This window comes from Heteronotia binoei, chromosome 4 (assembly GCF_032191835.1).
Source record: "Heteronotia binoei isolate CCM8104 ecotype False Entrance Well chromosome 4, APGP_CSIRO_Hbin_v1, whole genome shotgun sequence".
Lineage (NCBI taxonomy): Eukaryota > Metazoa > Chordata > Lepidosauria > Squamata > Gekkonidae > Heteronotia > Heteronotia binoei.
The window spans coordinates 21249220-21264321 of record NC_083226.1 but is presented as its reverse complement, the minus strand read 5'-3'; the positions used below and the strand labels follow the sequence as shown (position 1 = coordinate 21264321).

Genomic DNA, 15102 nt, shown 5'->3' with positions numbered 1-15102 from the left:
AACAAGAACAGTTGACTCTAGAATTGTCTTTCAAGCAACCTGGCTGAGGATGGGGGGGCTTTCCCCCTCATAATTCTGCACTGTAGATAGCCCGCTGGGGGGCTCACCAGTGCCAGCTCTGAAATGCTAATTCAGTCAGTCTTTTAAAGGGGGAGGGGGCTCCCTAATCCTTTTTTTGCCTCTCAGTTATGACTCATCAAGCGTTCTGCCAGGAAGGCTACATTTGGCTGGCTTTCTCCTCCGCAGTATTTGGCAGGTCATGACTAATAAGTCGGGCTCAGAGCTGCTGCTGTCATGAGCGTCCGGCCCGCAGTTGCGGCACAGATGATGCATCCCAAAATCTCTCTGCTCTGAGCTTCCTGGGGGCATGCGCACCTCTTCTGAAACTCTCATTTCCTCCGGCTCACCTAGACCGCCCTGGGGAGCTACCCCCTTCCTCTTAAAGCAGCGTCTTCCTCTTTCCTCCAGAGCTATGGGATGCGCAATGCCATCTTGGCAGCTATGGCGGAGACGCTGCTGCAGGTGCTGAACGGGGAGCAGTTGGAAGACGCCGCCCGCGGCACGCGGGACCAGTTTCTGGACACTCTACAGGCGCACACGTGTGACGTCAACGGGTTCGTGCGCAGCCGCGTGCTGCAGCTCTTCACCCGGATTGTGCAGCAAAAAGTGAGTTTGGGGAGGGGAGCACCTGTTGCAGGCTGCCGCTTTCCCCAACGCATAGGGCAGCTTTTTAAAGGATGATTCCCTCCTCTGACTTCGAGGACCACTTCTGGTTTTATTTATACCATTTATATCCCCACCTGTTTACTGAACAACAAGACTTAAAGAGGCTGTGTCGAATCTGAAATATATAATCACAGAAGTACAGGTAGGAAGAAACAGGCCACAGCTTCCCTTCTCATCGGTTTATCAAAAGCACATTAGGAAAACAGCTTTCCAGAAGCTCCAAAATCTTTGCAGGGTGGGGGGGGGGTTCTTTCTCACATCCCCAGCACGGAGGCCACAGCTTGGAAAAGTGGAGCAAAGGTGGTTCTCACTCACCTAAGTGGAGGAACTGTTAAGAATCCCTGGTCTGTTTCAGTGGATGGTTGGTTGCTGTAGAATGGTTAGATTTGAATTGAGTGGCACCTTAGAGAACAACAATTTTCCTCGCATGAGTTTTCAAGAGTGAAAGTTTTCTTTCCAGATACAAAGCGACAGCCTGAAAATTTTGTTGGTCTCTAAGGCGCTACTGGATTCAGATCTAGTTAATCCCTAGCTTGCCTGTGTGTCTCGCAGAAGCAGTTCCACAAATAAAATATGAGAGTCCCAAGTCACAAAGGGCTTTAGACCATAGCCACAAAAGTATTACTAGGTTTAATGTAGCTCATCCAGGGCCTTCCAGTTTCTGCTTTTGCTTGTGTGCAAATAAAGGGCAATAAATAAAAGGACTTCAGTCCAAGATGGGATAAGACAGGATGAAATTGTTTTGAAGAAATAAATGGGAATCTCTTTAGCAGAAGACCAAATTTTCAGAGTACATGCCTTAATACAGGGGTGACCAAACTTGCTTAATGTAGGAGCCGCATAGAATAAATGTAAGGTACTTGAGAACTGTAAGACATTAATGTCAGATATTGGAGGGAGGGAGGAAAATAGATGGGGAGAGAGAGGTGGAAAGAAAGCAACTTTACATGCATTCTCCAAGCCAGCCAACAGGCCATTGCGAGCTTTGAGAGCCACACAGCCGCACGGTATATGTGAAAGAGCCACATGTGGCTCTCAAGACGCAGTTCTGCCCACCACCCCTCGTTTTAATGTGTGAAGTAGGAAGCAATTGGAACCGCTACAGCAAGCAGGCTTGGTTTCCAGGATCATCGTATCCTGTGGTACAGTTCTCCAGATCATACCCCAGTTCTATCTGTTCATCCTATCACACACAGAGGCCAGCCAGTTGCTATCAAGGATCAACAACCAGGCATAGAGGCTGAGGCCTTCCCTTGATGTTGCTTCCCAGGACTGGTATGCAGCGGTTTTTACAGCCTCTGAATGCGGAGGTTCCGTAGATGCCAACCTGTCTGAGTAGGGTGTATGTGTTCGGGAGCGTGTTTGCTGGCCTGACTCTGCTGCATGGTGGCAACCAGTATTTTGGTTCAGTCCTCCCGAATCCAAAAAGTATATGAAAGCAGCTAGAGGTGGGTGCCTTGGCTGGCTTGCAGTGTAGGCCTGCCTGTATGAAACACGGTGCCTCTTCTGGATCCTCTGCTGTTCTGCCTCCAGGGTTTGGAGGCTAACTTCAGGGAGGGGATAACTCCTCCTTGAAAAGCAGCTCAAGGCAGCACTGGAGACTCCTGTTGCTTGAATGGTGCTGGAAGCTTGTTGAGGACATCTCTGCTTACTGTTTCTGCCGGGATGCCTGTTTGGTGATGCACAATCTCCTTCCATATATCCCCAGGAGGTCGTTAAGTTCAGCCTCCCAACATCTGTTGGCCATCCCCGGCCCAAGAGACACCCGCCTTGTCTCAACTAGAGCCAGGGCTTTTTCAGTCCTGGCCCCAACCTGGTGGAATCAGCTCCCTACAGAGATCCAGGCCCTACCTGGCTTATTAGCCTTCCGTAGGGCCTATAAAGCGTAGCTGTTCTACCAGGCTTTTAGTTGAGGCTGCGGGCATCTATTCTTGATCCGGTTAGCCTCCCCTATCGGCACTGTCGCCTGTGCTATAAAATGGATTATCATCTGCCATCTCGATGAGATGTCATGCTGTGAGACGGCCAGCCTGGGCAATATGTGATGATGCGGCAAACTTCTCTGAGTGCTGTTGAGTTGTCTGTTTTTAGAATGTTTTTATTGTATTTTATTGTTTTATCATATGTTGTACTCCGCCCTGAGCCCTACGGGGAATGGGGGGAATGGAAATATACTAAGATAAACAAATAGTGCCAAGTGTCTCATCTCCCGCACTTTTCCCTGCTGCCCACCGTAGGCCCTGCCCCTCACTCGGTTCCAGGCTGTTGTGTGCCTCGCCGTGAGCCGGCTACAGGACAAGTCTGTAACCGTGGTTAAGAATGCCATTCAGCTGCTGGCGGCCTTCCTCTCCAACAACCCCTTCTCCTGCAAGGTAAATCTGGGGGGAAGGGACTGTGGCTCAATGGCAGAGCATCTGCTTGGCCCACGGAAGGTTCCAGGTTCAGTCTCCAGTTAAAAGGAGGTGATGTGAAAGCAGGGCCGGCGCGTGGGGTTCTGCTGCCCGAGGCAGAACCCCAAAGCGAGCCCACCCTCCTCCGACAGGGGGGAATTTTTGTGTGCGCCGTCACCCAGAGGTGACGACATCACATCAGTCACTGAAGTGCTGTTGTTTCTGGGTCCTGACTTTGGGGGGGGGGGGAGTTCCTCCAACCCTTCAGCGTCCAGAAACAACAAGCGGCACATTCAGGCCTCAGTGTTCTCCAAGTTCAGAGAACACTGAAGCTTGAAAGCGCCATTGTTCTTGGGTGCTAAGAGGCCAGAGGAGTTCCTCTGACCCCTCAGCATCTAGTCAGAGGCTCGGGGAGGGGGCAGCCATCCTGCGCCCCTGTTGGGAGCTGGCGCCCTAGGTCGCCTACTCCCACACACTGGCCCTGTGTGAAAGACCTGTGCCTGGAGACCTGCTGCCAGTCAGTGCAGATAAGACGAACCTTGATGGACCGGTAGCCTGACTCAGTATAAGGCAGCTTCATGTGTTCAGGTTCTGCCCAACTTTAAGTGAAGGGGAGGGGGAAGCAGTGAGCATAACAGAGTCTCTTGGCTCAAAGGCTGGAAGCTTAATTTCCCTGAAGGCTCATGGCTTGGGTGAATTGTTGATCTTGAGCACTCTTCTAAAGTGACTTACAGAAGCTCTCGCTTGCTCCGTGACTCAGGGAAGCTTTTTAGACCTGCATGCAATCGAGCCATCTGTTTTTGCCAGCTTGGGCAATGGAGATGTGAGATTTGTCAGGCCCTTTGGAGAATTCGACTGGGGTGGGGGGGAGGCGCACAGCTGTATTATCACATCTCTCTGTCCGCAGCTAAGTTGCACAGATTTAATGGAGCTGCTCCAGAAGGAAAGGCAGAAGCTGCAAGAGTTGAGGGACAAGTACAGAACCACAGCTGGTAAATATGCATCTTGTGTGAAGAGGCCTGGAGAGGGACCTGGCAAGGATGGAGCTGAGAGCAAAAGGAGGAAAGACCTTTGGGGGCGGGCTTCCATATGGCATTCAAGCAGTATCTATGGCAGGGGTGGGGAACGTTCATCCCACGAGCCGTTTATGGCCCTCAAGATCACTTGGTCTAATCCTCGGGGATTGCTGGGCTGAGCCGAGCCACGTGGTGCCCTCTACAAAAGAAGCCCTGAACCTCGGCATTTGCCTAGGGCGGCAGGCCGGGTGTCTGTGTGCCAAATTAGGCTATCCCCACATGACTTCAAATACAAAAAAAATTATTTGTATTAATTTTGCTGACCTGAATCATTTTTTCTTGGCGGAGCAATTTTTTAAGTTGATAATTTTGTATGGCCCTCAAATGATGTTATAAATATCCACATGGCCCTTGGCAGAAAAAAGTTTCCCCACCTATGGCTACATCAAAGCCCATCTAAAAGTTTTCATTGTGCAGCCTGTTTAAACCTTTTGTATTTGTTTAAAGTGTTTCTACTATTCAAGGGTTTTGGACTTAGTTCATATCCATTTACTTGGAAGACTTGTAACCTTCCCGTTTTTAACTAAAATGCTTGCAACAGCTTGTAACAAAACACTCAAAAGAACAGTAATAAGAGAAGTAAGGCAGGAAATCCTTCCAGAATGCCACCTACCCCCAGTTGGCTGTTGAAAACTCTTTGCCCAGTATCCTGCTAAATGAACTTCCATGATAGGTTTTCATAGGAGAGTGTTTTTGGAGTGCAGGCGGATAGCATACAGATGACTGGTAGTTCAGGGGGCCGCGAGTAGGTGTAGGATCTTGCTGTTTTACCTTTGCAATTTCCCCATGAGGTAGGCTGGGTGAAGTCCAGTGTTCCCTCTAAGCTGAGTTAGTGTGAGCTCACTCAGCGTTTTAGCCTCCAGCTCACACGTTTTTGTCTTAGCTCAGGAAGGATGGCCCCAGAGCTAGCCAATTTATGCAGTAGCTCGTGGCTTTACTGCCTGTAGCTCACAAAGTGGAATTTTTGCTCACAAGTCTCCACAGTTCAGAGCAGTGGTGGCCAAACTTAACGTAATATCCATGTAGAAAAAAGTCATATGTTTGGGAGCTGGAAGACGAGGAAGGGAGGAAAAAATAGATTGGGGGAGGGGGGGAGGTGGAAAGTAAGCAACTTTGAACTTTAAATGCATTCTTCAAGCTGTTGGCTGGGTTGGTTTGGAGTCATGATTTAAAGAGACAAATGCCTTCTCCAAGGCAGTGAGGGCTTCAGGAGCTCGACAATACATGTGAAAGAGCCCCATGTGGCACCCCTGGCTTAGAGGGAGCATTGCTTAGGTCATAAGTCCAATCTGTATAAAATACAATGGAACCCAACAGGAAACACTCAAGGTACACTCGGTGAGGCAGGATTTCTTTTGGGTTGGCCCTCTTTATGAAATTGGCAATAAGAGTTCTAAGCTCCTCAGCACCTTAAGCATCTATATTGCTCTCAGCCAAAAGCATAAGTTGGGAATCCAGGTCAGTGTGCAAAAAGCTCATAGCTGTCTCAGGAAAGGAATGTCGATGCGCTTAGAGTCCAAGAGGGTGATTCTTAGCGACGCAAGAATGAAGGCTGTACACAGTAGCTGTAAAACCACTATATACATTTATTTACAACTCCACTTACTCTTCTGACTGACAATATGCTCCGCTGCACTCCAACTCCATTAACCCACAATCATCACAGTTACTCTGTACATTTATACATTGGACAGCCAATCAGCAACTTGCTGTGTCATTCTGACTCTGCTGGCTGATGCAATACCTTTGGCAGCCAGCCACCTGCTGTCATGTAGATCATCTAAGCCTCTAGATCTACTTTCAGTTCTGCAGCACATGCTATAAGCTGTCTCTTTACATATAATAGTGACAAGGAATAGCTTTATTTGGTTTAAGCCTTATATGTTACTGGCAGGAAGCAAGATGACTAGCCATCTGTGAAAGCCTGCTAAGAAGTAGGTTAAAGGTGAAAGTGAGCTGAGGGCAATCTTAGCCTTAAATGTTTTGATTTGGCAGTGTGATTGTTGACATTTAAGATGCAGCTGGAGATTTTTTGGAATGTATAACATCGGATACTATCTGATAAGATGAAGATATTGGATTTATATCCTGCCCTCCACTCCAAAGAGTCTCAGAGCGGCTCACAAACTCCTTTACCTTCCTCCCCCACAACAGACACCCTGTGAGGTAGATGAAGATATTGGATTTATATCCCGCCCTCCACTCCGAAGAGTGTCAGAGCGGCTCACAATCTCCTTTACCTTCCTCCCCCACAACAGACACCCTGTGAGGTGGATGAAGATATTGGATTTATATCCTGCCCTCCACTCCGAAGAGTGTCAGAGCAGCTCACAATCACCTTTACCTTCCTCCCCCACAACAGACACCCGGTGAGGTGGGTGGGGCTGGAGAGGGCTCTCACAGCAGCTGCCCTTTCAAGTACAACCTCTGCCAGAGCTATGGCTGACCCAAGGCCATTCCAGCAGGTGCAAGTGGAGGAGTGGGGAATCAAACCCGGTTCTCCCAGATAAGAGTCCGCACACTTAACCACTACACCAAACTGGCTCTCCACACACTTAACCACTCTCACCAAACTGATAAGATAGAGATGGTGAGATGGGTTCAAGCCTTTAAAAGCTCTGGACTTTGGGCAGAAAGCTAGTGGTCTGCACCAGAGGCTGCCTCTGTGCTGATCATGCCAAACTAATTGGGACTTACTCTGGCCTGCATGAGAGACAGTTTCTCTGCTGAACAACCCAAGAAATTAACAGTTTTTGCTGATTTCAAGTCATCTCCTGTTTGAGACCTCAAACATAGCCTAAATGCTCAAGCTTAAAATATAGAGCAGGGGTGGCCAATGGTAGCTCTCCAGATGGGTATTTTTTTTTGCCTACAACTCCCATCAGCCCCAGCCAGCATAGCCAATGGCTGGGGTTGATGGGAGTTGTAGGCAAAAAAAAATCTGGAGAGCTACTGTTGGCCATCCCTGATATAGAGCATGATTCTACTATAGGCTGGAACTTAGGTTTTCATAGATTTATTTCTCTTTAGAGGTAGATTATAAGACAAGGGTAAGCTTAGCTATGAGAGTGTGGGTAGAGTTCATCTGATTATTAAAACGCATAACCTTCTATTATATCCGGAACTGAACTACCACTATCTTCTGTTTTTGCCTTCTGGGTTTGTGTGTCTTTAAGCCTTCCGTTTGAAGTCAAGTGGAATAAAGTTTATCTGCATGAGCTCTTGGTGGTTTGGGTTATTGAGGGTACAGAGAGGTGTACTTAAAATAATCCATTAACTCTTGGCAAACTGTTCTGGTCAAGGATCCATGAGGCAAGTCCCATCCAAGTTTTGTAGGTTTTGAAAGTTTACTCTTTCCGCCATGCAAAGCTTTGTTTTCAAAGGCTTAGCTATTGACGCAGCAGTGAAAGGCTTGATTGGACTCAGCCTCTTTCTCACCCTCCAGCTGTGGTGATCCCTCCAGAAGAAGAATGGGAAGCCATGCAGCCAGAGCTCCAGGCAACAGTGAAAAGCTGTCTTGGCTCCCAGCCACAGGGCGAAGAAGCAGGCGACCCTGAGGCAGAGGACCCGGCACAGGTGTCCGACAAGATTGTCCAGCTATTGAGAAAATCCAGTTACAAGTGAGTAAACCTGAGAAGCCTGTCTGACTCTTGATCACAACTGCAGAAGAAGAAAACCGTAGATTTATACCCCGCTCTTCTCTCTGAATCAGAGCCTCAGAGCGGCTTACAATCTCCTTTATCATCTTCCTCCACAACAGACACCCTGTGAGGCAGGTGGGGCTGAGAGAGATCTCACAGCAGCTGCCTTTTCAAGGACAACTCCCACAAGAGCTATGGCTGACCCAAGGCCATTCCAGCAGCTTCAAGTGGAAGAGTAGGGAATCAAAACTCGGTTCTCCCAGATAAGAGTCTGCGCACTTAACCACTACACCAAACTGACTCTGTCCTGAGAGTGCATCATGTATGGGGAGGGACGGTGGCTCAGTGGTAGAGCATCTGCTTGGGAAGCAGAAGGTCCCAGGTTCAATCCCTGGCATCTCCAAAAAAGGGTCCAGGCAAATAGGTGTGAAAAACCTCAGCTTGAGACCCTGGAGAGCTGCTGCCAGGCTGAGAAGACAATACTGACTTTGATGGACCAAAGGTCTGATTCAGTATAAGGCAGCTTCATATGTTCATATGATGTGTGAAAGCAAGCTGGATCAGGTTGACTTCTGCTTCTCTGTACGTGTTCAATGCAGGGATGCTGTACTCCTGGCGCAAGGAGCCGTATGCCTTTTCCAGGAGGCGGGGCCATCGGTCAGCCGCTCAAGCACAGAGAATGAAGAAGACTTACTCCTGCGGCTAATGAGAACCCTCTATACAGGTAACCATCTACTGGAGCTCATGCCACTTGGGATGTCTCTGGGTAAGCGAAAGGTCCACCCTCGCAGGGCCAAACTAAGTGTGATCACCGCAGCCATGTTGGTATAACTGCTCACGAAGGACTCTTATATCCACCTGATCCCAGTATCAGGCTTCCCGCCCCCCCCACCACCCTATAAACAGTCCGTTCTATTCCAAAAGGTTCCATTTATTAAGAATTTCAGGGAAGAGGTGCCTCAGACTCAAAGTCTGAGTCAGGACTGAATACATTCAGTAGATCAAGCAAGATTGTAGGGTCATTGCATTGCATAGCAGGTGGTGGCAAGCCCCCCCCAAGCTTTACTCTTCCCACCCACCCCATAGCATTGCTTTGAGAACTCTGGTTTCGATTCCCACTGTTCCCAAGGTTGCACTCTGATACGATGTGTTACCAAGCATCAGCCATAGACATAACATCCTGGCCGCTAGCTACTTTGAGCATCAAGCAGGTGTGCGAAAGAGCCTGGGGAAAAGGACAGTAGATAACAGTCATAGAGCGCAGTGCAATTCGAAGACAAGTACGGTGAGACAATAACCTTTTCTTGGTGGGGCTCTTGACACCCAGCCGTCTTCTGCATCAGATGTTTCTGTGGAAAGGTTCAGGGCGGTGTGATTTTTCCATCTGATTTTTGCTTGCAATAGCATGGTCATAGAACACGCCATCAAGTCACAGCCGACTTACGATAACCTCATAGTGTCTTCAAGGCAAAAGATGAACCGAGGTGATTTGCCATTACCTGCCTCTGTATAATGACGCTGGACTTCCTTGGTGGTCTCCCACACAAGTAACAGGACTTTTTTTGTAGCAGGAACTCCCAGTTTGGTGTAGTGGCTAAGTGTGCGGACTCTTATCTGGGAGAACCAGGTTTGATTCCCCACTCCTCCATTTGCACCTGCTGGAATGGCCTTGGGCCAGCCATAGCTCTGGCAGAGGTCGTCCTTGAAAGGGCAGCTGCTGTGAGAGCCCTCTCACCTCACAGGGTGTCTATTGTGGGGGAGGAAGGTAAAGGAGACGGTGAGCCACTCTGAGACTCTTCGGAGTGGAGGGCAGGATATAAATCCAATATCATCATCTTCTTCTTCTTGCATATTAGGCCACACCCCCTTGATGTAGCCAATCCTCCTGGAGGTTACAGGGCTCTTAGTACAGGGCCTACTGTAAGTTCCAGGAAGATTGGCTACCTCAGGAGTGTGTGGCCTAATATGCCAAGGAGTTCCTGCTACAAAAAATGCCCTGACAAGTACTAACTAGGGCCTCCCTTGCTTAGCTTCCAAAATCTGATGGCACTGGGCTAGTGGGGGCAGGGAATCTGCCATGGAGCTTTTTGACACAGTTGTCATAACTTGACAGGGATATTTGGAACTGCAATCACTCCCTGTTTCTGTTCAGCAGGTTCCCAGCCAGGAGGAGGTACCCACGAACCCACAGGTGAGGCAGAGAATGTAGGAGGTGAAGAGCAAGGGGCCGAGGAGCAACCATCAAGTGAACTGGTGAAGCAGGAGATGCTGGTACAATACCTACAAGATGCCTACAACTTTTCAGTAAAAATCACAGATGCCATGGGCCTGATCTCAAGGATGATGTATGAAAGTTCAGTCTCTGGTAGGAGACTCTCTCTTTCTCTCTCTCTTCCTGTCCTTTCCAACACTGCATCTTTGTCTTTTGAATTCTGGCCTAATTGAATGCCAAAGAAGCCCTCTGACCCAGGTTACAGAAAGATAACACACTGTGTAATCCACAACGTGTATCTTCTTTAAATTATAAACAGTGATACAGACAAATAACTATTGCACAGCACACTTACTGTCCAAAGAACCATGCATCGTTACTGTAGTCCAACGAATAATAAACAAAAATTAGCTACTAAATGCTGAAAGATAATGACTGGCAGTGGCTTTCCAACAAGAAAATTTAGATTAATTTGGAAAGCCAGGAAATGAATTATGGCATTTCAACACTACTGCACCCATAAGTGTAAAAGACAGTCCCTTGAAGAAGGATTCTCCCGAAATGAAATTGCACCGGTTCTTTTATTGTTGGACTACAGTAATAATGCATGGTTCTTTGACAGTAGGCATGTTGTGCAATAGATTATTTTTTGTCTGTATCACTGTTTATAATTTAAAGAAGATGCACATTGTGGATTACACAGTGTTATTTTCTACATGGAGTGTGTCATTACTCTTCAGTTCTGTTTACCTCCGTGGTCCCGTTCTTTGCTGATGCCAGATTGCAGAAAGGGCTGTCTGAAAACTTGGGCCATCAATAATTTGGAATTGCCTTCTCCTGAGTTTCAAAAGCTTTTCAGAGACTCAGTGCTTCATATAGTCAAACCATTCTCAGCAGCACGGCTTCAGAATGTAGTGTGTGTAGGAGGGGGTGGCTGAATGCTTCCACAGCACCAAAACAATCTCCTTACATGTCCCAAGCTAGATGTTGAGGAGTCTTTCCTGGCATGTTAATCCTGCATAGGTACTATTTATTTATTTATTACGTTCTACTTATATCCCGCCCTCTCCGCAAGCGGACTCAGGGCGGCTCACAAAACCAGAGACAGGATTCACAGAAGGGTGTGCAGTGCACCATAGGAAGCAGGAAAAAGAAGCTGTAGGAAGACAGCAGGCTGAGTAGGTGATAGTAAGTGCATTGATAAAACACTGTCTCCCATACCAAGTGCCAGTTTGGTGTAGTGGTTAAGTGCGCGGACTCTTATCTTGGAGAACCGGGTTTGATTCCCAACTCCTCCACTTGCAACTGCTGGAATAGCCTTGAGTTAGCCATAGTTCTCGTAGGAGTTGTCCTGGAAAGGACAGCTGCTGTAAGAGCTCTCTTAACCCCACCCACATCATAGGGTGTCTGTTGTGGGGGTGGGGGGAGGTAAAGGAGATTGTGACCAGTGTTCCCCCTAAGCTGCAGTGTCTTGTGAGCAAAAATTCTACTTTGTGAGCTACTGGCATTAAAATTGTGAGCTACTGCATACATTATTATGCTCAGGGTTAGCCCTTCTTAGAGTCTGAGATCTGATGAGATCGGACTTGCCTGGCTATCCAGGTGAAGGCCTTCCCAATGTATTTTTTTTAAATTCTTTCTCTTCTCCCCTGTACTTGGGCTTCCTCTGTATGAATAGTTGTGTCTTCTGGGGCAGCCATAAGAACATAAGAGAAGCCATGTTGGATCGGCCAATGGCCCATCCAGTCCAACACTCTGTGTCACACAGCGGCCAGTGTGTGTGTGTGTGTGTGTGTGTGTATACACACACACACATACATACATTTTGTAGTCGCATCCACCACCCTGTGTGAAGATTCTTAAAGGTGCCCACAGGCGTGAAAAGGTTGGGGATCCCTGCTCTAGAATGGTTCTGGAAGTGAGCAGAAGTATCTGGAATGTTCCTTAAAGCCCTTTAGGAACCTGGAAGTGTATATTACAAAAGAGATGAGGTGAGACAGTGGAATAGCAGTGAGAACTTGGGGCTTAAACTGGAGAGCTCTGGATGCAAAGTCCCCTCTTTGTCCCCAAGTTCATTTGGGTGACTTTTCCACCAATCGCACTGCATCAGTTTATCTTGCAGGGCAGCTTTGAGGATAAAAATAGGAGAACCATAAAAACTGGCTGAAAGTGGAGACTTCTGGACTCTGTCATCTTGGCTTCAGAGGTGTCTGCAGATCGTCCTCCTGTGGCATCTCTGAGTCTGGCTGTTGGAGGAGTGTCACAGAAGTGATGCCCCATAGAAAAGCCCTGAAGGGGCGTTTTTTTCGGCCTGAGACTCCGCAGCCATGAAAAGCTGGCGCACCAGCAAAAAAAGAACGCCCGACTGCTTTCTTGCTTTTGTTTTCTCCAGTATGCCTTTGATGTAGTGTCTTTCTACTCCTAATGTGACAATTCTACTTGACAAGCAGGTGTTTTTCTAATTCCGTTACCTGATGGGTCACTTTACATAACAACGAGAGACTAGCTCAAAAGAAGAGAAATGAGGCCTCGGAAAGTTACGAGCAGTTTTAACTATTTAAATTGGATTGAATAGAACTACTAAAATTGATTATAATTGGACATATACTAAAGAGATTATTATTAGGTTGCAATATGATCTGAACATAAAGGAGATATATTCTAGAGAGATCTGTCTCTATCGCCTGACTATTTGAAAGAATGGCATTTGAAATCTCAGCTGGAGCTGTCGTGGAATGTGAATTAACAGGAGCGCAAAGCTATGTTAACAATTTGAACTAAGAGACTGAGTTTGCTGTCAGAGAAAAATGGCACTGCCTAGCGAAATGTCTTATTAAAAAGATAGCTTTTTAAATATCACTTCTCTGAAACAGGATCTTGGCTCATTTATGCAGCTTATTAAAGACCAAATGAGTTGTTTTATGCTGAAAGCTAACGAAATTACAAACCTACAGGAGTTGAGTGCTAAAGAGCGTCTGCTGACATCTGTGGAATAGGAATGGGAAAGTGATATGCTCCGAAACAAACAAAGGAAAATCAAAATGGTCTCCTATGTCACAGTATTGAAACAAGACTGGAAATTAAGATCCAATAAAGTCATGTTGAGAGGGAAAAATGGTGTTGAATTCTTCCTCCCACTGTTGAGGGGGCAGGCCACATTGAGAAGAGAAAAGGTACACTCCGATCAACAAATTAAGATGTGGAAAGCTTTCCGGAAGAAGGATCTTGAATTTTTTTTTTCATTTTTGTGAATGGTTGGATATGGAACCCTGATTAAGAAGTGGTATGCGATTTTAAAAGGCAAACTGTAATTAAATGGGTTGTCTCTGATGTAATATGGATGCAAAAATTAAAGGAACTTAAAAGCTTTTAATCTTTGGGAAGAAGGATTCCTGAATTTGGGGGGGGGGGGGGGGTTGTGGGTAAACAAACATGCAACTATTAATAATGAACAGATATCCGATTTTAAAAGAATAAGGGAGATTTTGAAGAAGTTAAAGTTAGTAAGATTGTAATTAAATATAATTAAATAGTCAATTTGGATTAATGCTAAAGGGTGCAGATAGCATATTTCTTTATATAGTAGATGTATCTACAGTATGCTTATTTAGTGAAATTACTCATACTGATGTAAGAGCTGGATTAACAGTTGAAAAGGCAGATATCATAATTGTTTTGTAACTTGGTAGATTTGTTTTAACATGCTCCTTTGGAGAAACTGTTTAGACTGAGATAGACAAACTATTAAGTTGTATCTTATGTAATTTGTTAAGGATAAAGATGTGATTTTTATGTGCTTGTTTTAATAAGGATTTTGTTAAACCAACAATCTAATTTGTGCCTATAATAGGGTTAAATTAGATAAAACTGGCATTGAGATAGTTTTGGGGGGGAAATTAACATGCTATACTTATTTGTGTTTAAGAAGAATTGTTTAGATTCATATTGCTACTACTGGTTTATTTTAAAAAAATTTGGTAATGAAAGAAAGGAAAGTAAAATATATGGAGATTTTTATACTTTCAGGTAGAATGATTTGAGTATTTTATTGGGAGGTAGAATTATAACTGATGTATTTGTATTGCTTTCTGTTTCTGTTTTCCTCATTCTGTCAATGCCCCTTTCCCCCTTTTTTGTGTATTCTCTGCATTGCTTTTCTCTTTTGCAGTTTAAATCAATAAAAACCTATACAATGTGAAAAAAAACAGGCTGAAAGTGTCCAGTATCTTTGAGGTTGAAAATCAGGACTGTTTCAAAAGCTACATATATTTTTGCCATTGGATATTTAAAAAAAAAAAAAATCTACTCTTAAATTATATAGCCAGAAGTTTGATATATGAGATTATTCCAGCAGACTCTTGACTGTTGGCTATGTGCCGGAAGGGCAGTTGGAACATGGCTTTGTTGTTGGGTTGGCCAGAGGTATTGCTCTGAGCTGCACCATCATACAACCCCACTCCTTTCTGTCATTTTTCCCCCTCCAGTGGTGCAAGAAGTCATCGAATTCTTTGTCATAGTCTCCCAGTTTGGCATCCCTCAAGCTGTCCTGGGAGTCCGCCGAATGCTCCCGCTCATATGGTCGAAGGAGCCAAGAATCAGGGAAGCTGTGCTGAATGCCTACCGGAGGCTCTACCTGAATCCTAGTGGGGGCTCGGCAAGGTACTGTTGACCCACCACACACACACACACAATCCCCCATTATCCTGCATGATCTTCACTGAGGAAGCGCAGGGTAGAGAATAGTGCTGAGCATGCTGTTTCTCATAGGCCGAACCCAGCATTTTGTCTCAAGCTTGCTAGAGGCTAAAACTCAACATTTTCTGTCGCAGGCCAATTTGTTCCCATTGCAGAGCAAGCGCTGTGGCCACTAGAGACTCTTCTCGTCCCACTGACAATGGGATTTTCCCCCTCCCAGCAGCCTCTGCGGGCATCCTCCCTATCAAACGGGGGGGGGGGGGTTGCTAGACTTGCAATCAAACGAGCAAACTGTTCGGTTGGAATCTTTAAACAAAAGACCTGGGCAAAAAAAAAATGAAATCCTCTTCCTACTTTTCTCC

The 15102-nt window shown here is 46.2% G+C and overlaps 1 protein-coding gene across 1 annotated transcript in view; it reads left to right on the top strand.

Moving 5' to 3' along the window:
• NCAPD2 (non-SMC condensin I complex subunit D2) overlaps window positions 1-15102 on the top strand; it is a 54847-nt gene that overhangs the window by 8962 nt on the left and 30783 nt on the right. Inside the window, exons 9-15 of the mRNA XM_060236917.1 lie at window positions 469-666; window positions 2964-3098; window positions 4024-4108; window positions 7638-7812; window positions 8433-8557; window positions 9989-10198; window positions 14530-14704. Coding sequence (XP_060092900.1) covers window positions 469-666; window positions 2964-3098; window positions 4024-4108; window positions 7638-7812; window positions 8433-8557; window positions 9989-10198; window positions 14530-14704 — 1103 coding nt within the window. The remainder of the gene's footprint in view (window positions 1-468; window positions 667-2963; window positions 3099-4023; window positions 4109-7637; window positions 7813-8432; window positions 8558-9988; window positions 10199-14529; window positions 14705-15102) is intronic.